At 38.7% G+C, this 26,938-nt stretch overlaps 1 protein-coding gene across 2 annotated transcripts in view; it reads right to left on the bottom strand.

Annotated features, from left to right (window-relative positions):
* Positions 1 to 26,938, bottom strand: part of VPS45 (vacuolar protein sorting 45 homolog) — a 116,857-nt gene that overhangs the window by 78,598 nt on the left and 11,321 nt on the right. For both annotated transcript variants that reach the window (XM_036905328.2, XM_036905329.2), the window contains exons 8-10: positions 24,858 to 24,992; positions 24,298 to 24,411; positions 23,723 to 23,890 (exon numbers count right to left, since the gene is read on the bottom strand). In XM_036905328.2, coding sequence (XP_036761223.1) covers positions 23,723 to 23,890; positions 24,298 to 24,411; positions 24,858 to 24,992 — 417 coding nt within the window. The remainder of the gene's footprint in view (positions 1 to 23,722; positions 23,891 to 24,297; positions 24,412 to 24,857; positions 24,993 to 26,938) is intronic.

Here is a 26,938-nt window from a genome sequence, read left to right as displayed (position 1 = left end):
GAACCACACAATTGTCTAGGCCAATTGAAGGCCGCCCTGCCCAAGGCACCTTATTGGATTAACCCAGAGGCTGCTCCCTGTGTGCGGTTAACCGGCACAGAGAGCGGAGACAGGCAAGGTGAGAGGCAAGCAGGAAGGGGCTTTGTTCTCCCAGCTGAAACATGCACCACTCACTGGCGAGCACTCCCATCGCCACGAAAAGGCAGAGAACCTTGTTCAGTCTAAAATCCCCCAAAGACCAGAGAGAGGGCTTGGGGAGACTGAAATCACCAATCTTCCTTAAAAAGAATTCAAAATAAAAGTCATAAGCATGCTGATAAGAGCTATAGAGAAATACTTAAGACCTAAGCGATGAATTCAGGAGGGAGATAAAAGAAATGATACAAGCAATGGAAGGATTTAAGAGTAGATTGGATGAGGTAGAAGAGACTGTTAATGGAACAGAAATCAGAGAACAGGAATACAGAAAAGCTGAGGCAGAGAGAGATAAAAGGATCTCTAGGAATGAAAGAATATTAAGAGAACTGTGTAACAAAATGAAATGGAACAATATTCACATAATAGGGGTACCAGAAGAAGAAGAGAGAAAGGGATAGAAAGTGTCTTTGAAGAAATTATTGCTGAAAACTTCCCCAATCTGGGGAAGGAAATAGTCTCTCAGACCATGGAAGTCCACAGATCTCCCAACACAAGGGACCCAAGGAGGACAACACCAAGACAAATAATAATTAAAATGGCAAAGATCAAAGACAAGGACAGAGTATCAAAAGAAGCCAGAGATGGAGAAAAGGTCACCTACAAAGGAAAACCCATCAGGCTATCATCAGACTTCTCAGCAGAAACCTTACTTACAGGTGAGAAGGGAATGGCATGATATATTCAATGCAATGAAACAGAAGGGCCTCAAACCAAGAATACTGTATCCAGCAATATTATCATTTGAATTTGAAGGAGGGATTAAAGAATTCTCAGATAAGCAAAAGTTGAGGGAATTTACCTCCCACAAAACATCTCTACAATGTATTTTAAAGGGACTGCTCTAGATGGAAGTATGCCTAAGGCTATATAGCAGTCACCAGAGAAAATAAAACCACAGTAAAGAAAGCAGACCAATCAAATACTAACTAAAGGCAAAATAAAATCAGGTATCCACAAAATCAGTCAAGAGAGACAAATGCAAACAGGATAGAATAAAACACCTAACATATAAAGAGTGGAGGAGGAAGAAAAAGAAGGGAGAGAAATAAAGAATCATCAGACTGTGTTAATAATAGCATAATAAGTGAGTTAAGTTAGATGGTTAGATAGTAAAGAAGCTGCCCTTGAACCTTTGATAACCACGAATCCAAAGCCTGCAATGGCAATAAGTAAATATCTACTGATAATCACCCTAAATGTAAATGGACTGAATGCACCAAACAAAAGACACAGAGGAACAGAATGGATCAAAAAGCAAGACCCATCTATATGCTGCCTACAAGAGACTCACTTCAAACCCAAAGACGTACACAGACTAAAAGTGAAGGGATGGAAAAAGATATTTCATGCAAACAATAGGGAGAAAAAAGCAGGTGTTGCAGTACTTGTATCAGACAAAATGGACTTCAAACCAAAGAAACAACAGACAAAGAAGTACATTACATAATGATAACGGGGTCAGTCCAGCAAGAGGATATAACCATCATAAATATCTATGCACCCAACACAGGAGCACTGACATGTGAAACAAATACTAACAGAATTAAAGGGGGAAATAGAATGCAATGCATTCATTTTAAGAGACTTCAACACACCACTCACGCCAAAGGACAGATCTACCAGACAGAAGATAGGTAAGGACACAGAGGCACAGAACAACACATTAGAACAGATGGACGTAACAGACATCTACAGAACTCTACACCCAAAAGCAGCAGGATAGAGTTTCTTCTCAAGTGCACATGGAACATTTTCCAGAAGAGATTCACATACTAGGCCACAAAAAGAGTCTTAGCAAATTCAAACAGAATAAGAGGAGATTCAAGATGGCAGCCTGAGAGGTGAGATGGAGAACTCCTCCCAAAACCACAAATAGTATGAAAATGTAGTTAATTGATACAACTAACCCTAAAACAGCAACAAGAAGGCTGAACCAGACTGCATACAGACCTCATGAACAGAGGAGACCTCACAAAACAGGGTAACATATGAAAGCCTTAATCCGGTGGAACCCAGGCCATTCCACCATCCCAGCTCACCAGCAGGAGGAAGAGAAACAGAGCGGGGAGGGGGTGGAAGCCTGGGACTGCTGAACACCTGGCCCTGGTGATCTGCTTTGTGAGCAGAAACCTACATTGTGTGGTGCTCTGGACGTTGGGAAGCTCGGACAGGTGGAGTGCTTGAGAGACTGAGATTCTGGCTGTTTGTGGAGAAGGGGATCCACATCTGTCCTCTCTGTGTTAGAGGAAAGGCAGGCAGTCTGAGAGGCTTCCTAGTAGCGAGAGGGCTGCTGAAGGGGTGGGGTTTGCATGGAACTTGCTGCGTGGGGGAGGGGAGAGCTGGACAAGGTTGTCTGGGCATGCTCTGCCTAGCTGGTTGGGAATTTTGAAGAGCTTCAGGTGCTCCATCCCCCTGGCTGGCTACTCAGCTCTGAGGCCCCCCATTGAGACATGCAGCATGCTGCACCTCCCTCCTGGGCTGCCGGCACTGGTTCACAAACCAGCAGTCACTGTGCTGGCATCAGGCCAGCCAAAGAGGTACCACCTACAACAGCTAGAGATGCCAAGCACAGAGGCTTTCACCTGTGTGTTCGGCCCATTGGCTCTGACACTGGAGACAGGAACCACAGATGGCAAACAGGAAACAGATCTTTCCTTCAGAGGCACCAGCTTGGCTCCCCTACAACCCCCAACCTCACTCTAGAAGCTAAGCAGCTCCAGAGACTGGAGCTTCTGGGCACTATAGGGCACCACACAGAAATATGAAATGACAAAAGAACATGGTTCAGACCAAATTCTCACAAACCCCAGAAAAAGGGCCAAATGAAACTGAACTCACCAATTTCCTGAAAGAGAATTCAAAAGAAAAATTGTAAAAACATTTATGGAGGTACAGGAAAATATTCAAGAACTGAGGAACGAATTTAAGTTGGAGATTCCATCATTAAGAAATTCCATATCTGAAATGAAACATACAACAGAGGGATTTAAAAGCAGATTAGATGTAGTAGAAGAGACGGTAAATGGAATAGAAATTAGAGAAGAGGAATACAAAGAAGCTGAGGCACAGAGAGAAAAAGAATATCTAAGAATGAAAGAATATTGAGAGAATTGTGTGACCAATCCAAATGGAACAATATTTGCATTATAGGCATACCAGAAGAAGAAGAGAGAGAAAGGGATAGAAAGTGTCACTGAGGAGGTAATTGCTGAAAATTTCCCCAATCTGGGGAAGGAGATAGTCTCTCAAGCCATGGAGGTGCACAGATCTCCCAACACAAGGGATCCAAGGAAGACAACATCAAGACATATAATAATTAAAATGGCAAAGATCAAGGATAAAGACAGACTTTTAAAAGGAGCTAGAGAGAGAAAAAAGATCACATACAAAGGAAAACCCATCAGGCTATCATCAGACTTCTCAACAAAAACCTTACAGGCCAGAAGGGAGTGGCATGATGTACTTAATGCAATGAAGCAGAAGGGCCTTGAACCAAGAGTACTCTACCCAGCAAGATTATCATTTAAATTTGAAGGAGGGATTAAACAAATTTCAGATAAGCAAAAGTTGAGAGAATTTACCTCCCACAAACCACCTCTACAGTGCATTTTGGAGGGACTCCTATAAATGGAAGTATTCCTCAGGCTAAATAAATGTCACCCAAGCGATAGACACAGAGTACAGAATATGATTCATAACATACAAAGAATGGGGGAGAAAGAAAAAGAAGGAAAAAAAAAGAACCTTTAGGTTGTGTTTGTAATAGCATACGAAGTCCAGAGTCACCTTCCTCCATTCTTCCTGTCCCCCTACTTAGGCACCTTTCATGAGAGCACAGGGCTTTAAGCTACCTACCCCTCTGGCCTGATCCAACCACAACAGAAGAGGCAGGAACAGACAGCAAATTCACAAGGAGAACTGATGCTGAAAGGGGAGGTGGGAAGCCCCCTGAGGCAAGTGCCATAACCTGCCTAGAATGCGAAAGCTGCCCAGACCTTGCAGAGCCACTCCATTCAGGGACTGGCAAATTTTTTCTGTAAAGGACCGGAGAGAAAATACTTTTGACTTTGCAGACCACGTGTGGTCTCTGTCATGACCATTCAATTCAGCCATGGAGCCCAAGAGCAGCCATAGACAACATATGAAAGAATGGTCACAGCTGTATTCTGATAAAACTTTATCTATGGACACCAACATTTGAATTTCACATAATTTGCACATGTCAGGAAAACGTTATTTTCTAAAATTTCTTTTTCAATTAAAAAGAAAAAAAATATAGAAATTCTACCAACCAGCTTCTCAGATCACAAAGGCATAAAACCAGAAATAAATTGTACAAAGAAAACAAAAAGGCTCACAAACACATAGAGGCTTAACAACATGCTCCTAAATAATCAATGAACCAATGACCAAATTAAAACAGAGATCAAGCAATATATGGAGACAAATGACAACAATACCACAATGCCCCAACTTCTGTGGGACCCAGCAAAGGCAGTTCTAAGATGAAAGTATATAGCAATCCAGGCCTATTTAAAGAAGGAAGAAGAACCCCAAATGAATAATCTAAAGTCACAATTATTGAAACTGGAAAAAAAAGAACAAATGAGGCCCAAAGTCAGCAGAAGGAGGGACATAATAAAGATCACAGAAGAAATAAATAAAATTGAGAACAATAAAACAATAGAAAAAAATCAGTGAAACCAAGAGCTGGTTCTTGGAGAAAATAAACAAAATAGATAAACCCCTCACCAGACTTATTAAGGGAAAAAGAGATTCTACACAAATAAACAGAATAAGAAATGAGAAAAGAAATATCACTACTGTCACCACAGAAATACAAAGAATTATTAGAGAATACTATGAAAATCTATATGCTAACAAACTGGATAACCGAGAAGAAATGGACAACTTTCTAGAAAAATACAACCTTTTAAGACTGACCAAGGAAGAAACAGAAAATGTAAACAGACCAATTACTAGCAATGAAATTGAATCAGTAATCAAAAACCTACCAAAGAACAAAATCCCCAGACCAGATGGATTTACCACTGAACTTTAGAGACATTTAGAGAAGACATAATATCCATTCTCCTTAAAGTTTTCCAAAAAGTAGAAGAGGAGGGAATACTTCCAAACTCACTCTATGAAGCCAGCATCGCTCTAATACCAAACTAGGCAAAGACACCACAAAAAGAAACTACAGACTACAATCCTTGATGAACATAGATGCAAAAATACTCAACAAAATATTAGCAAACTGAATTAAAAAATACATCAAGAAGATCATATACCATGATCAAGTGGGATTCATCCCAGAGATGAAAGGATGGTACAACATTTGAAAATCCATCAACATCCTCCACCACATCAAAAAAAGGACAAAAACCACATGATCATCTCCACAGATGATGAAAAAGCATTCGACAAAATTCAATATCCATTCATGATAAAAACTCAACAAAATGGGTATAGAGGGCAAGTACCTCAACCTAATAAAGGCCATATATGACAAACCCAAAGCCAACATCATACATAACAGGGAGAAGCTGAAAGCTTTTCTTCTAAGATTGGGAACAAGACAAGAATGCCCACTCTCCCTGCTTCTGTTCAACGTAGTACTGGAGGTCCTAGCCACAGCAATCAGACAATACAAAGAAATAAAAGGCATTCAGATTGGTAAGGAAGAAGTCAAACTGTCCCTGTTTGCAGATGACATGATATTGTACATAAAAAACCCTAAAGAATCCACTCCACAACTACTAGATCTAACATCTGAGTTCAGCAAAGTTGCAGGTTACAAAATTAATACACAGCTGGAGCCAAGATGGCGGTGTGAATAGAGCAGCAGAAATCTCCTCCCAAAACCACATATATCTATGAAAATATAACAAAGAGAACTCTTCCTAGAATAAAGAGCAGAGTACACAGGACAACATCCAGACCACATCCACACCTGCGAGAACCCAGTGCCTCGTAAAGGGGGTAAGATACAAGCCCCGGCCCCGCGGGACCCGAGCGCCCCTCCCCCCAGCTCCCGCCGGGAGAAGAGTAGGCAGAGTGGGAGGGAGAAGGAGCCCAGGACTGCTGAACACCCAGCCCCAGCCATCCGGGCCAGAGCGCAGACACAGTGCGTGCGCAGGGGGCCCTGGATACCATGGAAACAGGGCAGCAAGAACAGTGAGCGGGTACCGGAGGCCGGGCACCAGAGGACATAAGAAAAGCGAGGAGCCATTTTTTTTTTAATTTTTCTTTTCGGTTTTGTTTTGGCGAGTGCTTTTTGGAAGTCTTAAAGGGATAGGGACCCCAATATTAGGGAAACAGAGCAGCAAGACTGGTGAGCAGATGCCTGAGGCTGGCGCGGGAGAATAAAGAAAAACGAGCAGCCATTTTTTTTTTTTTTTTAATTAAAAAATTTTTTTTTCTTTTTTTTTTTTTTTGTGGTCGTTGTTTTGTTTTGGCGGGTGCTTTTTGGAAGTCTTAAAGGGGCAGGGCGGGACACTTAATCCAGAGGTAGAGAAGCCTGGGATTCTCTGGGCCCCCTAATCCCCTGGGATGCAGGGAGCTCGGAGGCTCCTTACGGCGATAAATAGCCTCCAGGCCGCTCCCCCTCCAAAGCAACTCCATTTTGGAGGAGCAGCCCGAGCCAGGCCACAAACACAGCAACAGCAGAGATTAACTCCATAGCAGCTGGGCAGGAAGCAGAAGCCCTGTCTGCGCGCAGCTGCGCAGCACAAGCCACTAGAGGTCGCTGTTCTCCCAGGAGAGGAGGGCCACAAACCAACAAGAAAGGAAGTCCTTCCAGCCGTCACTCGTCCCAGCTCTGCAAACTATTCCTACCACCATGAAAAGGCAAAACTACAGGCAGACAAAGATCACAGAGACAACACCAGAGAAGGAGACAGACCTAACCAGTCTTCCTGACAAAGAATTCAAAATAAGAATCATAAACATGCTGACAGAGATGCAGAGAAATACACAAGAGATATGGGATGAAGTCCGGAGGAAGATCACAGATGCCAGAAAGGAGATTACAGAAATGAAACAAACTCTGGAAGGGTTTATAAGCAGAATGGATAGGATGCAAGAGGCCATTGATGGAATTGAAACCAGAGAACAGGAACGCATAGAAGCTGACATAGACAGAGATAAAAGGATCTCCAGAAATGAAACAATGTTAAGAGAACTGTGTGACCAATCCAAAAGGAACAATATCCGTATTATAGGGGTACCAGAAGAAGAAGAGAGAGGAAAAGGGATGGAAAGTATCTTGGAAGAAATAATTGCTGAAAACTTCCCAAAACTGGGGGAGGAAATAATCGAACAGACCACGGAAATACACAGAACCCCCAACAGAAAGGATCCAAGAAGGACAACACCAAGACACATAATAATTAAAATGGCAAAGATCAAGGACAAGGAAAGAGTTTTAAAGGCAGCTAGAGAAAAAAAGGTCACCTATAAAGGAAAACCCATCAGGCTAACATCAGACTTCTCGACAGAAACCCTACAGGCCAAAAGAGAATGGCATGATATACTTAATACAATGAAACAGAAGGGCCTTGAACCAAGGATACTGTATCTAGCACGACTATCATTCAAATATGACGGTGGGATTAAACAATTCCCAGACAAACAAAAGCTGAGGGAATTTGCTTCCCACAAACCACCTCTACAGAACATCTTACAGGGACTGCTCTAGATGGGAGCACTCCTAGAAAGAGCACAGCACAAAACACCCAACATATGAAGAATTGAGGAGGAGGAATAAGAAGGGAGAGAAGAAAAGAATCTCCAGACAGTGTATATAACAGCTCAATAGGCGAGCTAAGTTAGGCAGTAAGAAACTAAAGAGACTAACCTTGAACCTTTGGTAACCATGAATTTAAAGCGTGCAATGGCAATAAGTACATATCTTTCAAGAGTCACCCTAAATGTTAATGGGCTGAATGCACCAATCAAAAGACATAGAGTAATAGAATGGATAAAAAAGCAAGACCCATCTATATGCTGCTTACAAGAAACTCACCTCAAACCCAAAGACATGTACAAACTAAAAGTCAAGGGATGGAAAAACATATTTCAGGCAAACAACAGCGAGAAGAAAGCAGGGGTTGCAGTACTAATATCAGACAAAATAGACTTCAAAATAAAGAAAGTAACAAGAGTTAAAGAAGGACACTACATAATGATAAAGGGCTCAGTCAAACAAGAGGATATAACCATTCTAAATATATATGCACCCAACACAGGAGCACCAGCATATGTGAAACAAATACTAACAGAACTAAAGGGGGAAATAGACTGCAATGCATTCACTCTAGGAGACTTCAAAACACCACTCACCCCAAAGGAGAGATCCACCGAGCAGAAAATAAGTAAGGACACGGAAGCATTGAACAACACAGTAGAGCAGATGGACCTAATAGACATCTATAGAACTCTACACCCCAAAGCAACAGGATACACATTCTTCTCAAGTGCACATGGAACATTCTCCAGAATAGACCACATACTAGGCCACAAAAAGAGCCTCAGAAAATTCCAAAAGATTGAAATCCTACCAACCAACTTTTCAGACCACAAAGGCATAAAACTAGAAATAAACTGTACAAAGAAAGCAAAAAGGCTCACAAACACATGGAGGCTTAACAACACGCTCCTAAATACTCAATGGATCAATGACCAAATCAAAATGGAGATCCAGCAATATATGGAAACAAATGACAACAACAACACTAAGCCCCAACTTCTGTGGGACACAGCAAAAGTAGTCTTAAGAGGAAAGTATATAGCAATCCAAGCATATTTTAAAAAGGAAGAACAATCCCAAATGAGTAGTCTAATGTCACAATTATCGAAATTGGAAAAAGAAGAACAGATGAGGCCTAAGGCCAGCAGAAGGAGGGACATAATAAAGATCAGAGAAGAAATCAATAAAATTGAGAAGAATAGAACAATAGCAAAAATCAATGAAACCAAGAGCTGGTTCTTCGAGAAAATAAACAAAATAGATAAGCCTCTAGCCAGACTTATTAAGAGGAAAAGAGAGTCCACACAAATCAACAGTATCAGAAAAGAGAAAGGAAAAATCACGACGGACCCCACAGAAATAGAAAGAATTATTAGAGAATACTATGAAAACCTATATGCTAACAAGCTGGGAAACCTAGGAGAAATGGACAACTTCCTAGAAAAATAGAACCTTCCAAGACTGACCCAGAAAGAAACAAAAAATCTAAACAGACCAATTACCAGCAACGAAACTGAAGTGGTAATCAAAAAACTACCAAAGAACAAAACCCCCGGGCCAGATGAATTTACCTCGGAATTTTATCAGACATACAGGGAAGACATAATACCCATTCTCCTTAAAGTTTTCCAAAAAATAGAGGAGGAGGGGATACTCCCAAACTCATTCTATGAAGCTAACGTCACCCTAATACCAAAACCAGGCAAAGACCCCTCCAAAAAAGAAAACTACAGACCAATATCCCTGCTGAACGTAGATGCAAAAATACTCAACAAAATATTAGCAAACCGAATTCAAAAATACATCAAAAGGATCATAAACAATGACCAAGTGGGATTCACCCCAGGGATGCAAGGATGGTACAACATTCGAAAGTCCATCAACATCATCCACCACATCAACAAAAAGAAAGACAAAAAGCACATGATCATCTCCATAGATGCTGAAAAAGCATTTGACAAAGTTCAACATCCATTCATGATAAAAACTCTCAGCAAAATGGGAATAGAGGGCAAGTACCTCAACATAATAAAGGCCATCTATGATAAACCCACAGCCAACGTTATACTGAACAGCGAGAAGCTGAAAACATTTCCTCTGAGATCGGGAACTAGACAGGGAGGCCCACTCTCCCCACTGTTATTTAACATAGTACTGGAGGTCCTAGCCATGGCAATCAGACAAAACAAGAACATACAAGGAATCCAGATTGGTAAAGAAGTTAAACTGTCACTATTTGCAGATGACATGATACTGTACATAAAAAACCCTAAAGACTCCACCCCAAAACTACTAGAACTGATATCGGAATACAGCAAAGTTGCAGGATACAAAATCAACAAACAGAAATCTGTGGCTTTCCTATACACTAACAATGAACCAACAGAAAGAGAAATCAGGAAAACAACTCCATTCACAATTGCATCAAAAAAAAAAAAACCTAGGAATAAACCTAACCAAAGAAGTGAAAGACTTATACTCTGAAAACTACAAGTCACTCTTAAGAGAAATTAAAGGGGACACTAACAGATGGAAACTCATCCCATGCTCGTGGCTAGGAAAAATTAATATCGTCAAAATGGCCATCCTGCCCAAAGCAATATACAGATTTGATGCAATCTCTATGAAACTACCAGCAACATTCTACGATGAACTGGAACAAATAATTCAAAAATTCATATGGAAACACCAAAAACCCTGAATAGCCAAAGCAATCCTGAGAAAGAAGAATAAAGTAGGGGGGATCTCACTCCCCAACTTCAAGCTCTACTATAAAGCCATAGTAATCAAGACAATTTGGTACTGGCACAAGAGCAGAGCCACAGACCAATGGAACAGACTAGAGAATCCAGACATTAACCCAAACATATATGGTCAATTAATATTTGATAAAGGAGCCATGGACATACAATGGTGAAATGACAGTCTCTTCAACAGATGGTGCTGGCCAAACTGGACAGCTACATTAGGAGAATGAAACTGGACCATTGTCTAACCCCATATACAAAAGTAAACTCAAAATGGATCAAAGACCTGAATGTAAGTCATGAAACCATTAAACTCTTGGAAGAAAACATAGGCAAAAACATCTTAGACATAAACATGAGTGACCTCTTCTTGAACATATCTCCCCGGGCAAGGAAAACAACAGCAAAAATGAACAAGTGGGACTATATTAAGCTGAAAAGCTTCTGTATAGCAAAAGACACCATCAATAGAACAAAAAGGAACCCTACAGTATGGGAGAATATATTTGAAAATGACACATCCGATAAAGGCTTGACGTCCAGAATATATAAAGAGCTCACACGCCTCAACAAACAAAAAACAAATAACCCAATTTAAAAATGGGCAGAGGAACTGAACAGATGGTTCTCCAAAAGAGAAATACAGATGGCCAACAGGCACATGAAAAGATGCTTCACATCGCTAATTATCAGAGAAATGCAAATTAAAACTACAATGAGGTATCACCTCACACCAGTAAGGATGGCTGCCATCCAAAAGACAAACAACAACAAATGCTGGCGAGGCTGTGGAGAAAGGGGAAACCTCCTACACTGCTGGTGGGAATGTAAATTAGTTCAACCATTGTGGAAAGCAGTATGGAGGTACATCAAAATGCTCAAAACAAACATACCATTTGACCCAGGAATTGCACTCCTAGGAATTTACCCTAAGAATGCAGCAATCAAGTATGAGAAAGATCAGTGCACCCCTATGTTTATTGCAGCACTATTTACAATAGCCAAGAATTGGAAGCAACCTAAATGTCCATCAATAGAAGAATGGATAAAGAAGATGTGGTACATATACACAATGGAATACTACTCAGCCATAAGAAAAGGGCAAATCCTACCATTTGCAGCAACATGGATGGAGCTGGAGGGTATTATGCTCAGCGAAACAAGCCAAGCGGACAAAGAGAAATACCAAATGATTTCACTCATCTGTGGAATATAAGAACAAAGGAAAAACTGAAGGAACAAAACAGCAGCAGAATCACAGAACTCAAGAATGGACTAACAGGTACCAAAGGGAAAGGGACTGGGGAGGATGGGTGGGTAGGGAGGGATAAGGTGGGGGAAGAAGAAGGGGGGTATTAAGATTAGCATGCATGGGGGGGTGGGAGAAAGGGGAGGGCTGTACATCACAGAGAAGGCAAGTAGTGATTCTACAACATTTGCTATGCTGATGGACAGTTACTGTAAAGGAGTATATAGGGGGGACCTGGTATAGGGGAGAGCCTAGTAAACATAATATTCGTCATGTAAGTGTAGATTAATGATACCAAAATAAAAAAAGGCAGTTCCTCTGTGGAGACCTCCAATGAGTCCTACACAAGGGTATAAAGGGCATATAAAAGTATAGGCAAAGGGTCTGTTTGTGTTTATACAGAGGATCAAAGTCTAACTGGGCTACCCCGAAAATGAACTAAGATACGATATGAAAAAGAACTTCCAACATCAGCACTCTCTGGAAGACTCATGCCAGAAGATGATCATCAAAAAACCCCAACAAAGATCCACGCACTGCTACAGCTGTAGATGCACTCATCCAACCAGTTCCTGGACTTGCCATGGGAAAGAAGAAGGAGATATCTAAGCTGGCCTGTGCATACAGTAAAACAACAAATTTGACTGGATCTATACTGTTGGAACTCAAACAAGAATTAGGAGAAGTGCAAATCGTAGCGCTCCAAAATCTTACAACTACAGACTATTTACTGTTAAAAGGGCATGTGGGATGTGAACAGTCCCCAGGAATGGGTCGTTTTAATTTGTCTGATTTCTCTCAGACTGTTCAAGCTCAGTTGGACAATATCCACCATATCATAGATAAGTTTTCACAAATGCCTAAGGTGCCTAACTGGTTTTCTTGGTTTTACTGGAGAAGGCTGGTAATTACAGGTATGCTTAGGTTATGTAACTATACTCCTATTATGTTAATGTGTGTGCGCAATTTAATTAGTAGTTTAAAACCTATACATGCTGAAGTCATTCTACAAGAAGATATGTCAAAGAAATAATCAATCTTCCCACGTTTTCTTCCACCTGCTACTTCTATAGCTTTTCTTCTTCCTTCCTAATTACAACCCTTAAATAGAATTCGTGCCTCTTATCAAATTTACCGAGTATCATAATTCTTCCAAGTGGTAAAGATACCTCGAGACAAATGCTGGGCATAGAAGCCACAGGGCATAAATATGCAAAGAAGTAAAAAGCTAACCTTTTCAAACAATAAGGCTTCTCTCTCACTTACCAACTTTACATTTCCCTGTATGGCCCCGGAAGATGACTGGTTAGCCAGAGACGGGTAAGATTCCTCAAGGGAGGAACAACCTAAGACAGGCACAGTCACAGGGGGGCCATCAGGTGAGAAATTGGGGATCAACAGAGGTGAGGCTTAGAACCTCACCCCCCCTGTTCTGACAGAAATCTTCTGCATACGTGGATGTTTTATTGCCCTTGTCTAGCTTGGATTAACACATAGTCTACAGGCACACACCTGATCATCTACATTTGCTCTCTTACAACACTAAACTATGTTTTCTACCTTTATCTTGTATCTACCTACCACTTCAGCATTTTATTAAAAATAATAATAATAAAGAGAGAAATGTGGTACCCACATATAAATCAAGTATAAAAATCAAATGAGTATTCATATTTGAACTGACTGTTTATAGTTCATAATGCATGAGCAAAACCAAAAGTTTCTGTGATGACTGCCCTTGTACTGTTCACCATGTAACTTATTCACTATGTAAGAATTTGTACTCCATGTAAGAACTTGTTCGTTATGCTTCAGAAGATTGGAGACTGACGAAAATTAGGCTTAGGGTGGATTAATGATTGTGCATTGAGCATTGACTCCCCTATACAGAATTTTATTGTTGTTAACAACCATTTGACCAATAAATATGAGAGATGCCCTCACAAAAAAAGAAAAAAAAATAGTACACACTTCCAATTGTAAAATAAATAAGTAACCGGGATGTAATGTATAGCATAAGGAATATAGTCAAAATATTGTAACAACTTGGTATGGTGATAGCTGGTACCTAGAATTATCATGTATATAAATGTTGAATCACTGTGTTGTACAACTGAAACTAATGTAATGTAATACTGTCAACTACCCTTCAATAAAAAATAATTATAAAATATGTATATGTATATATATGGGGAACAGGTTGACCCCAAAAGGATGTACCAAGTGTGTGTCACAGTTTAGATAAGTATTTTTTCAGTTTACGTGCAAACACTGAGATTTTAGAAATTTTAACTTAAAGTAAAAACTATGCATGTCTCATCTGAGGGTTTCAGCCCCAGACACATTCACTCTGGATTCAGTGAGACCAAAAAATGACAGTGGAACATTCTTGGGGTAAAAGAGTTTATAGCCAGCTTTATTCTCATGGTGGCAGGTCAAGCACTAGAATCCCATCCACCTCAGGGCAAGTCTGCAGGCAGCAGGCCTGTTTCTGCCTTGAGCACTCTCTGCAGGCTTGTAGTCCTGCAGCCCTGGGAAGGAGCTCTTTATATAGAGTCAGTAATGACATATTGCCCACATATGTGCAAGCCTGCACCTGCAAGCATTGCATGTGCCTGGTGGTCAGGCAGACCACGGTCAGGTGAAAATCCTTGTCATGGAACTTAACATTTTCTTTACACTGCATTTCAGTGTTAATGGTAACCAGTTCATAGCCATGATGTCATATTCATCAAAAAAACTCTAGTGTTATAATAAGAAGGGTGCAGGGATGTCTTGCCAATGGGTTTCAGCCCCAGACACGTTCACTGTGGATTCAGTGTGACCAAAGAAATAACAGTGAAATGTTCATGGGGTGAAAGGATTTATACCCAACTTTATTTCCATGGAGGCAGATCAATCAGTAGAGTCCCATCCACTCAGAGCGAGTCTGCGTGCAGCGGGCCGGCCTCTGCCTCTGGGCCTCTCTGCCTCCACAGCTGTCTCGGTCTCTGTTCTCGGTGCTGCCACTACTACAATCTTGTCTCTGCTGTCCTGCATCCTTGCAGCTGTGCCACCATGTCGCCCAGAGCACTGGGCGGATCTCTTTATATACAGTTAATGACAGCATATTGCCCACAAGTGTGTAGTGAGCCAGCCAGCCAGGGCCAGGTGAGAATCCTGGTCACAGGAGCCTTTGGCCAGGATCCTCACCTGAACCTAAACTACTTGATGTACTGCACTGCTTCCACACTCATGGGCAATAAGCTATTATTGACTGAGTCAGTCACTATATGGAGAGTTTTGCCCAGTGCTCTGGGTGGAGGCAGAGATGAAGGAGGGTTACAGATATAATTGTAGTGCTTGACCTATCTCAGGAAGAACAAGCCAGGTAATGAACCCTTTTACCCCCAGAACATTCTATTGTCATTCCTCGGTCTCACTGAATCCATAGTGAACTGGCCTGGGGCTGAGACCCATTGGTAAGACAAAGACAGGGTTCTAGAATTCAAATTTTGGCACTTCCAAAACTTAGACAACATAGTGAACGCTTCTGAGCCTCAGAATCCTTATCTGAAAGGGAGTATAATGATGCTTACATGTGGAGAAAGTGAATTTTTCTGTGGCCTGGATTCTCGGCTGCCCTGGTCAGCTTGCTCACTGCTGGGCAAAACGTGTTACTGACTCTATATGGAGAGCTCTGCCCAGTGCTCTGGGCTGCTGCATTGCTGCAGAGCTGCGGGGCTGCAGGAGAGCGGAGGCTGGAGTGGTGGCAGCGCCGATGGGGACTGAGATGGCTGTGGGGGTGGGAGTTGGAGCAGAGAGGCCCGGAGATGGGGACCGGCTTGCTGCATGCAGACTCGCTCTGAGTGGATGGGATTCTACGCCTCTGCCCAGAGCACTGGGCCGAGCTCTCTATATAGCACAATAATAGCTTATTGCCTAAAGGTGTGGAAGTGGTAGCCTAGCAACAGGCCAGTTACATCATCAGGTGGTTTAAGTTCAGTGAGGATCCTGGCCATAGGAACCCCAACTTTCCCACACCAGGGCTGAAACCCATTGGCAAGACACAGAAGAGTATGTTCAGGGAAGCTGTAAGAACAGAAATGGAGCAGAAACATCTTCACTCCTCCCTGTCACAAGTAGGTACCTTAGAAAATCCCCTAATGAAATATTTTGTATCAAACAATTTCAGTATGTTCAAATTTCTAAATAATGTACTCTATGTTGCATGATATTGTCTTATGACATTGTTAAGGTGAGAAAGTAATTTTCCATTTTTATGACATTATTTTCCCATTTCTGAGTGATAGTGCACTGCATGTTTCAGAATTTTATGAGCTTTATAAATATTTGTTTTAGTGAAATTTTTGTAATATTTTCTTAATCCAGTAATATGAGGTTAGAATGCACTTTGCTTTGTAACTAATTTAAAAGTTGGAATAAATCTTGTTTTTTCAAATTAAAAAAAAAAAAAGATTAATACACAGAAATCTTTTGGATTCCTATACACTAACAATGAACTAGCAGAAAGAGAAATCAGGAAAACAATTCCATTCATAATTGCATCAAAAAGAATGAAATACCGAGGAATAAACCTAACCAAGGAAGTGAAAGACCTGTACTCTGAAAACTACGAGACACTCATGAGGGAAATTAAAGAAGATACCAATAAACGGAAACACATCCCCTGCTCATGGATAGGGAGAATTAATATCGTCAAAATGGCCATCTTGCCTAAAGCAGTCTACAGATTCAATGCAATTCCTATCAAAATACCAACAGCATTCTTCAATCAACTAGAGCAAATAGTTCTAAAATTCATATGGAATCACAAAAGACCCCAAATAGCCAAAGCAATCCTGAGAAGGAAGAGTAAAGCAGGGGGGATATCGCTTCCCAACTTCAAGCTCTACTACAAAGCCACAGTAATCAAGACAATTTGGTACTGGCACAAGAACAGACCCATAGACCAATGGAACAGAATAGAGAGTCCTGATATTAACTTAAGCATATACAGTCAATTAATATAAGATAAAGGAGCCATGGATGTACAATGGGGAAATGAAAGCCTCTTCAACAGCTGGTGTTGGCAAAACTGGACAGCTATATGCAAGAGAATGAAACTGGATTACTTTCTAACTCCATACACAAAAGTAAATTCGAAATAGATCAAAGATCTGAATGTGAGTCATGAAACCATAAAACTCTTAGAAGAAAACACAGGCAAAACTCTCTTGAATATAAACACGAGCAACTTCTTCATGAACTTATCTCCCCAGGCAAGGGAAACAAAAGCAAAAATGAACAAGTGGGACTATATCAAACTAAAAAGCTTCTGTACAGCAAAGGACACCATCAGTAGAACAAAAAGACATCCTACAGTATGGGAGAATATATTCATAAATGACATATCCGATAAGGGGTTGACATCCAAAATATACAAAGAGCTCACCCACCTCAACAAACAAAAAGCAAATAATCCAATTTAAAAATGTGCAGAGGAGCTGAACAGTTCTCCAAAGAAGAAATTCAGATGGCCAACAGGCACATGAGGAGATGCTCCACATCCCTAATCATCAGAGAAATGCAAATTAAAACCACAATGAGATATCACCTCACACCAGTTAGGATGGCCACCATTCAAAAGACAAACAACAACAAATGTTGGTGAGGATGTGGAGAAAGGGGAACCCTCCTACACTGCTGGTGGGAATGTAAGCTAGTTTAACCATTGTGGAAAGCAGTATGGAGGTTCCTGAAAAAACTAAAAATAGAAATACCATTTGACCTGGGAATTCCACTCCTAGGAATTTACCCAAAGAATGCAGGATCCCAGTTTGAAGAAGACATATGAACCCCTATGTTTATCACAGCACTATTTACAGTAGCCAAGAAATGGAAGCAACCTAAGTGTCCATCAGTAGATGAATGGATAAAGAAGATGTGGTACATATACAGAATGGTATATTATTCAGCCATAAGAAGAAAAAAAATCCTACCATTTGCAACAACATGGCTGGAGCTAGAGGGTATTATGCTCAGTGAAATAAGCCAGGTGGAGAAAGAGAAGTACCAAATGATTTCACTAATCTGTGGAGCATAAGAACAAAGCAAAAACTGAAGGAACAAAACAGCAGCAGACTCACAGAACCCAAGAATGGACTAACAGTTACCAAAGGGAAAGGGACTGGGGAGGATAGGTGGAAAGGGAGGGATAAGGGGAAAAAGTGGTATTATTATTAGCGCACATAATGAGGGGGGCGGGGGGACAGGGAAGGCTGTATAGCACAGAGAGGACAAGTAGTGATTCTATAGCATCTTACTTTGCTGATGGACAGAGATTATAATGGGGTACGTGGTGGGGACTTGATAATGGGGGGAATCTAGTAACCACAATGTTGCTCATGTAACTGTATATTAATGATAGCAAAAAATATATATACCAAAAAAAAAAGACGATAGTATTCAAAAAAATCATCCATTAAATTCTAATATTTGTGTAGGCCTTACCAAGGCACAGGAAAAGATAAGCAAAAACACTATCTTTGAAGGTCAAGTTTCAAGGAGGAAGTAATGTTCACTTAAAAGAAATTAATTAAAAACAATTATTTTCTGATATTTAGAGATTGTTCTGTTGTTCTGGGGTGACTACTTTCCTATTTTTTCTGTTGTCTTCCACCAAAACTATGATGAAGCAACACAATAAGAAAAAAGCTGTGTAATGATATACCTACATTTTAAACCATTGTGCAAATTACAGATGAAGTCGGCAACTAAAGATATCTCCATTTTTGCTCTAATTTAACCTAAAGAGCCTGCTTTGTTATTTTTGTGAGTGCAATGAGCTAATCTCAACTTTGTTATTTAGTATCACATTAATGCTGTAAAATAGTCAATGAATAGTATTGCAAGCAAACGGATTCGAACAGCAAGATGGAATTGGCAGAAGCATTCAACATGCTGATATAATTTTTAAAAAGAGTCTAATTTAACAGTCTGTGAGAACAGTGCTGTGGGACAATAAAGAACTTATCTAGGAAAAATGATAGAAAGAAGGCAGGACCCAATTCTGCTGACTGGTAAATAAGCTGAGTCAGTATTCTTAAGGACTAATCAATATAAGATTTAGCTTTGCTGTAGATCTTCTGCTGGTCAACACTGTTTCTGAAACACAGGTTAAACGCTGGTTTAGAGAGAAAAGGATGATTTTTACTCTTAATTGGTAAAAGTAAAAATTGTCAGCTCAATGCATCCTAAACACTTTGCTGATGATTGTAATGAGAAGCAAAAAACCCTTTTGAATTCAGGGAGCCATCTAAGGTCATAAGTGGACTAAAAAACATGTCCTGGATGCCACAAAGAAAATAGAACACAGCATCCAATAATAATACAGATAATCATGAAAGTTACCGCTTATTGAATAAGTACCAGGTACCATACTAAGTGCTTTACATGTATTAGCTCATTGCACTCAGAAAAATCCTTGAGGTAAGTACTATTTCATCCCATTTTACACACAAAAAGACTAAGACTCGGAGTAGGCTAAGTAATGTTTTCAAATCCAAGCCAACAATGGCTCAAGTTCTTAGCCACTATTTAGTTACACTTCAATAGAACGTTCTCTTCACTTTTCTAACAAATGTTTATTGAATATTTACAATGTGTCATTAATAGGACAACTTGAGATCTTTCACCCATAGCCAGGAAAGAAGGATATAAAATGGACTAGTTCCTTCTTCCAAGTTAATATTTATATGACCACACAGGGAGGAAAAATTGCTTACTTCGGGATGAAGTTTCTCTCATGGCATGAAAAAAATCTTCCTTACTAATCAAACGAGTCTTTTCCAAGGCTATGGATATATCCCAACCATAGTTTGGGTCTAGTGAAATTCTTCTGAATCAAATTTTTGTTGGCCTGTAGAATAACTGGTTGGAAGTGGCAGCAATATATAGGTTAATTTTTAGCAATATATAAATTTTTTTCTTACCATGATACAGTTACTATTCAAAAAAAGCAAACCCCATCTCAACTCAAAAACCTCAACTCATTGCTTCATGATGTATTACCACCTAAGGTCAAGCCAAGGAATGCTATAACCCTTCTAGAGGTCAGGCCCCTGGCATCTACTCATTATCAAACAAAAGTTCCCTTTACAGACTATTGAAATCATGTTACCAGAGAAATCTTTTATCATGGGGGAGTCTCATCAACTGCTCACTGTAAGACCCTAATACCATGGGCAAGAAAACCTTTAAAAGACAACTTTAAAAAATGTAAAGTAGACCACAAATGGACTTCACATTTTAAAGTATCTATTTTTCTTTTAAAGTGAACAAAAATAAGATTTCAGGCAAGGAATTACAACATTTTCTAACTGCTTTTCATATGGTAGAAAGATACAAAATGATAAAGATACTAAAATTGGCTAGTGATCAAGTTTGATTCTATTGTTTTAAAGGGAAAAAAATGATAAAGAAAAATAAGGAAATTTAAATTTAGTAACAGGACAGAATTTTGCTTATATTTAATCAGAAGAAAATCATTTTATTGAGAAAAATAAAAAGTTTTCATCATAATACTTTAAGCCCACAAAACAACTATGAACTGTTATTAGTAGTGTTGTTGGCCAAGTTAAATAGATTGTGATACATCTTTACAAAGGAATACTACTATTTAGTGATTAAAAAGAATGAGTGTTTCAGGGAAGACAGTACAGCACAGAGAAGACAAGTAATGACTCTATAGCATCTTACTACTCTGATAGACAGTGATTGAATGGGTTGGGGGGGGTGACTTGATAATATGGATGAATGTTGAAACCACAATGTTGCTCATGTGAAACTTTTAAAAGATTGTATATCAATGATACCTTATTAATTAAAAAAAAGATGAATGAGTGTTTAGGTTCTGATGTAGAACAGTTTCTGAGATACATGGTTAAGTGAAAAAGCAAAATGCAGAACTATGTGTACAGTATGGTATCAGCTGAATTTTTAAAAAGAGAGAGAGACATACACACACAGGCTTTCACATACAGAGAATAACTGTATGAATGCATGTGAAATTAGTAAGACTGTTTTTACTATATATCTCTTTCACCAAGTACTTTGATTATCTATTTAAGAACTAGAATTTAATACAATTAAAAAATGACAACCTAAAAAGTTCTCTGTGAATATATAAAAACAAAGGGATAAACTTTCCAAGTGCTGATGAGTTTTTCATAATTATAAAGCAAATAATATCTTTATGATTTTCAAAATGATAGTGTTTTCAGAGGAAATCTTGATGAACATTAAAAAGAATTAAAAGCCAATAACCATAAGTCCTAGTTAAAGACTTTGGTATAACTCTACCTACCACAGATGGGTAGATTTCTTTCTTTTGGTTGTACCATATATTTAAAAAATTATGTTTAGAGGAAAGGAACCAACATTAACAAAGAACCTATCATATGTGAAGTATTTTTGTATCTCACTGAATCCTGGTAACAATTGAAAAATCTGAAATCATTATCCCCAAGACTTGGGCAGTCAGTAATTTTCTCAAATAAACTGGTATTTAGAGACAGTATATAAGCCAAGACAGTCTGGCTCCAAAGCTTGTGTTATTTCCATTATACTTTGCTGGCCTTATTTTATAAAGTAGAATTGCAGCAGGGAAAGAAAAAGACTGTGGTAGAACACAGGGCCCTATTAAGAAGGAAATGCTTCAAATAATAAGTGGCTTAAAATGGCTATCTCCCATTAAGATTTTAATTACTTATTGTCAATGATACCAAATTTTGTCATTTCTCAGGAACTCTGGAATTATTTCTGATTTGTTCTATCCTGTCATCCTTTATCCAATCTGTCACTAAATTGGTGTTTTCTCCCTTTGAAATGTCTCTCATATTTGCCCTTGCTGTACATTTTTACTACTATCACTATGAATCACTAGCCTCTCTGACTTCAGTTTTTTCACTTTCAAAGCATAAGGACTAGTTAGGACTAGACTGAATTTCCTCAAATACTGCTTTTATTATATCAGCTTTCTACATAAGACCTTATACTGGATTTCTCTGCCTATCTCAGCAAGTACAAATTCCTCTTACTAGCTACTTCATAAACTGGTTCTTGTTTTCCAGTTCAATTTTATCTCCTGTTTCTCTTCCACACCCACTCTCAACAGGTCAAACTGTTATTATTATTATTATTATTTTTTTTTTTTTTTGGTATCATTAATATTCAATTACATGAGCAACATTGTGGTTACTAGATTCCCTCCATTATCAAGTCCCACCACATACCCCATTACAGTCACTGTCTATCAGCATAGTAAGATGCTGTAGAGTCACTACTTGTCTTCTCTGTGCTATACTGCCTTCCTCGTGCCCCCTGCCCCACCCCTGGCTACATTATGTGTGCTAATCGTAATGTCCCTTATTCCCCTTCTCCCTCCCTTCCCACCCACCCTCCCCAGTCCCTTTCCCTTTGGCAACTGTTAGTCCATTCTTGGGTTCTGTGAGTCTGCTGCTGTTTCGTTCCTTCAGTTTTTGCTTTGTCAAACTGTTACTATTTTCTGCATACTGCTGCATCTTTGCCTGCACTAATATCTGTGACTAAAATCCTCCTCCAGATTCTATTCATTTTTTATGGTCCATCTTAATAGCACCTTCTCTAAGGAACTCTCCCTAATAACCTCAACTCTTACTATAGTCAGTATCACAATTTTGGCTTAAGTAAATATTATCTTGAAACACTGCGTAATTGTTTTTTGTGTTTTAGTTTTGTCCCTTTAACTTCATATAAATTTCTTGAGGCCAGCATCTGATTATATCACTTCTAAAATCCTCTGTTATTTCCTATCATTTTAAGAATAAAGCCTAACCTCCTTGCAGTGGCCAAAACCAGGCCCCAGTCTGTCTTTCTGGCTTACCTAAAACCATTCCTCATCTTGTACCCTGCACTAGCTATACTAAATTATTCTCTATTCCCTTAATTTTTTTTTCCCCACACCTTCATGCTTGCATTCTCTCTGCCAAGAATCTTTCCCCTTTTTTGGTACACTTATACTTATTTATTTGTCCAGACCAAAATCTAATATCATCATCTCTAAGAAGCTCTAAGAAGGCTCAGCCTTAGGGAAAACAGTTGTCCTTCCTCTGTATTTCGTATACCTTTGTAAATATCTTTAGTATAGCACTTACTGCATGGTATTATAATTCCTAGTTTAAATTTCTTTCTTCCCTTTTACAGTGTGAGTTCTTTTGAGGAAAAGGATGGTATCTTACTCATCTTTGTACCTCTAGATCCTTAGAGCAATATGTACATATAACTAACATTCGTGTTTGTAGAATGAAAAGTAGATGTTCAATAACAGAAAACTTAGATAATATATGTCTTTAAAATCTTCTTAACACATCCTGTGACATAAGTATCATTATGCCCATTTCACAAATGAGGAAACTGTCTCACAGATTAAACCAATAGCTCCAGGTCACAAAGCCAGTAAGTGGCAAACTGACCACTAAAATCCAGATCTTCTTATTTTAGTCTAGTATTCTTTCTAGTAGTCTGGGATGGCCTCCTAAATAATCAACTAACTGCCTGAATCCTTTAGGAGTGCACATTACTGTTCTGTAGTCTTATCATATGATTATCTTAAATAATATTTGTGTTCTTGTTTCAGCTCATTAGATTGTAAATTCCATGTTGGTGAAGAGGATTACTTGCCTTTGTATCTCTTGCTCTGCCTGGCACAGTGCTTTACACATAGTAGGTGCTCATCAAATTGGACTGAATAGGTACCTGGAGAGCACTAGAATGGTCATTTTGACAGGCCAGTTCTTGCTCAACTTCCGAAACCTCCAGCAGATTCCGCTCACTGACCAATCGAGACAGTTCTCCAACAACTGTCACATGCTTTGATACAGTCCCAGACATCTTCTTGAACTGTGGGTAATTCTCAACAAAGGCCTACCATGGGAAAGAAAACATCATTTGGGGGTTTTGTTATTTCTTGACCAAGGACAGGCATTCATGAAGATAGGAAAAAAAATTGGGAGTTTTTCTTCTGCCCAGGCTAAGACATATATAACTTCCAATCACATGGCATTTTGTTATGCTTAACAAGAGAAGAACTGGTGTATGTCAGTAGACTGAATCTCTAAATAGTCCAAATATAACTGGAGAATGGAAAGAAGCACATGGCTTATTAGGAAGTTTTCACCCTATTTCTTAAAGAAAAACACTACAGTAAATTATCTCAAACCAAACCAAATGAATCAAGGCAGAAATAAGACCCAGAATATTCTAGAAATGTTGCTTACATGAATAGTTCCAAAGTCTTGCATGTTAGTCATCCATGAACATGTTCAATTTACCTTCATGTCTGCTATTGATTCTAGTTTTTGCTGTTCTTTAGGTTTCTTCTTCTGAAAGTCTTCCATTAGGTTCTTTATATTACTACCAATCTCAGCAAAGTTCAGGTACATATTCTGTGAAAAAAGGAAGTTGAAAACAGTATTATCAATGAGTTTGTCTTTCAGACAGTTTAAAAGAAGAAGTGAAAAGGAATTCTGAATATAGTTAGAATTGAATGGCAAGAAAATTCCTTTATAATTACCAAATCTGGACACTGGCCAGGATACTGGTGATGAACACCATTATTATTCTCACAAAGGGCTACAGAAAGGGGGAAATAAATAAATTGAGTTCTAATTTTAAAAGTGTAAAACTAAGTTTGTGATTACTATGAAAAAAATATTGCTAAAGGATCAGAATCCAAGCCTTCTGCCTTCCCTTGAAATGCAGTTAACCTACAGGATGTCTCTATCATCGTTCCACATGAAATCCCATTCCTAGTCTCATTCTAACAAGTCAATATTGACCTTTTTACATAAAAGCAACTAAAATCAAAGAAGAAAAATTTTAAACCACCTACATTAGCATAGAATTCATCATTTTCAGCAGATAGGACCACCTCTCTTAAATCTTTACTGATCCCCGGCACTCTGGAAAGATCAATCCGATTGTTGTTTATGCCCAGCAGTTCATGTACCATGGCTTGATATGTCCACTAAATGAAAAACAATGACAAAAAAATATTGGTAACTGACAAAATATGGAAATAGTAAACGTTCAGGAAAACAAAAACTTCTAACATTCTTAGTGACTACTCTTCTTTACATGGAGGTCTCTATTTAGTTCAAATTTTATTAATACTTTGTGCTTACTAAGCATTAAGATTGCCATTTTAATTGGCTAAACATCCCAAAGTCAAAGTAATTTTAGAATTCACAATTTTGGAAAAAGGGCAGCAAGATTAATATTCCTGATAGAAAACAAATCAGATCTATCATCAGCTCCAATTTTTGCCTGTGAATTAAGACTATATTTTTTACTTCACAGATAGGGCTATACTGGTACTGCAGTTACAAGCTGTACCATTTCCTGTATGCTTCTGTGGTTTTCTGCAGCATAAAAAGTGTGTTCTTACAGATTTGAGTGGTGCTATATTTATCCTAGGAACACTAATATTATCAGAAAAAAACCTTACCATTTAACTAAAACACACATATTCAGAAGCCTGCCTCTGAACCTATTTTATTTTATATTTTTACTTAAAGTGAATTATGAAGGATTGGTTTTCAGTCTTAAAAAATGTGAACTTTATGAGAGAAATCTTCTGCATCTGTGGATGTTTTGTTGCCCTTGTCTAGCTTGGATTAATACTTAGTCTATAGGCACAGACCTGATCATCTACATTTGCGCACTTACAGCACTAAATTATGTTTTCTACCTTTATCTTGCATCTACCTACCACTTCAGCATTTTATTAAAAATAATAATAATAAGGGAGAAATGTGGGATTCACATATAAATCAAGTATAAAAATCAAAAGAATAATCATATCTGACTTGTTTATAGTTCATGATGTGTGATCAAAACTGAAAGTTTCTGTGATGACTGCCCTTGCACTGTTCACCATGTAAGAACTTATTCACTATGTAAGAACTTGTTCACCATGTAAGAACTTGTTCGTTATGCTTCAGAAGATTAGAGACTGTTGAGAATTAGGCTTGGGGTTGATTAATGATTGTGCATTGAGTCCCCTATACAGAATTTTATTGTTGTTAACAACCATTTGATCAATAAATATGAGAGATGCCCTCTCAAAAAAACAAATAATAAATAAATAAAATAATAATAATATGAAAAATAAAAATAAAAATGTGAACATTAAAAATGGAGAAGAGAAACCCCAAATTTTGCCTTCTTACCGTTTATGGAGAATGAGTTACTTTAAATGATACCCCATTAGATAAAACGAAGTATTTTCCAGTAATTTACCCTCATAATCTAGAATCGAAATGCTAGAAATACTTACATATGAATACTTCATCTTAAACCATGTAGGTTTATTAAGAAATAATTTAAGAGGTTATAAAAGAAGTTGCTTCATTTCCAAAATATTATCCAGATGCATCCTTGAAAAAGCAAGTTTCATTAGGGCACTTAACACAAGTAAAACAAAACATTTTATGCTCCCATAGCACTCTGTGCATGTTTCTGCCATTAGCGCTTACTCTATAAATAAAACTGTTTAATTATCTCTGCATTGGACCACGAACTCTTTGGGAGCAGAAATTGTATCTTTTAACCTTTTAGCTCCAATACTTAATATAGTACCTGGCACATAGTAGGCTCTCAGTGAAATTTGTTGAACAAATGGTTGCTTTTCTTTGGCAAACAGAATTATAAGCAATCATTTTTCTTTCTACTTTTTTATATTATCAAAATTTCTTTAGTGAACATATATTATTTTGAATTTTAGAGCATAAAGCTATCATAATCACAGAGAAGTTGCATTTCAGAGCTACAGAGTTTCCCTAGCATTAACATTATTATCATCTGGGAAGAAACTGAAATACAGACTGTGCCTTTCCCTACAAATTCAAAATCACTGTTAATAAAGTATTACTATGTGCAGGGCACTGTGCTTGTACTTGCAGAACAGCCAAC

Source organism: Manis pentadactyla, chromosome 4 (assembly GCF_030020395.1).
Source record: "Manis pentadactyla isolate mManPen7 chromosome 4, mManPen7.hap1, whole genome shotgun sequence".
Taxonomy (NCBI): domain Eukaryota; kingdom Metazoa; phylum Chordata; class Mammalia; order Pholidota; family Manidae; genus Manis; species Manis pentadactyla.
This window is presented reverse-complemented; position numbering and strand designations above follow the sequence as displayed.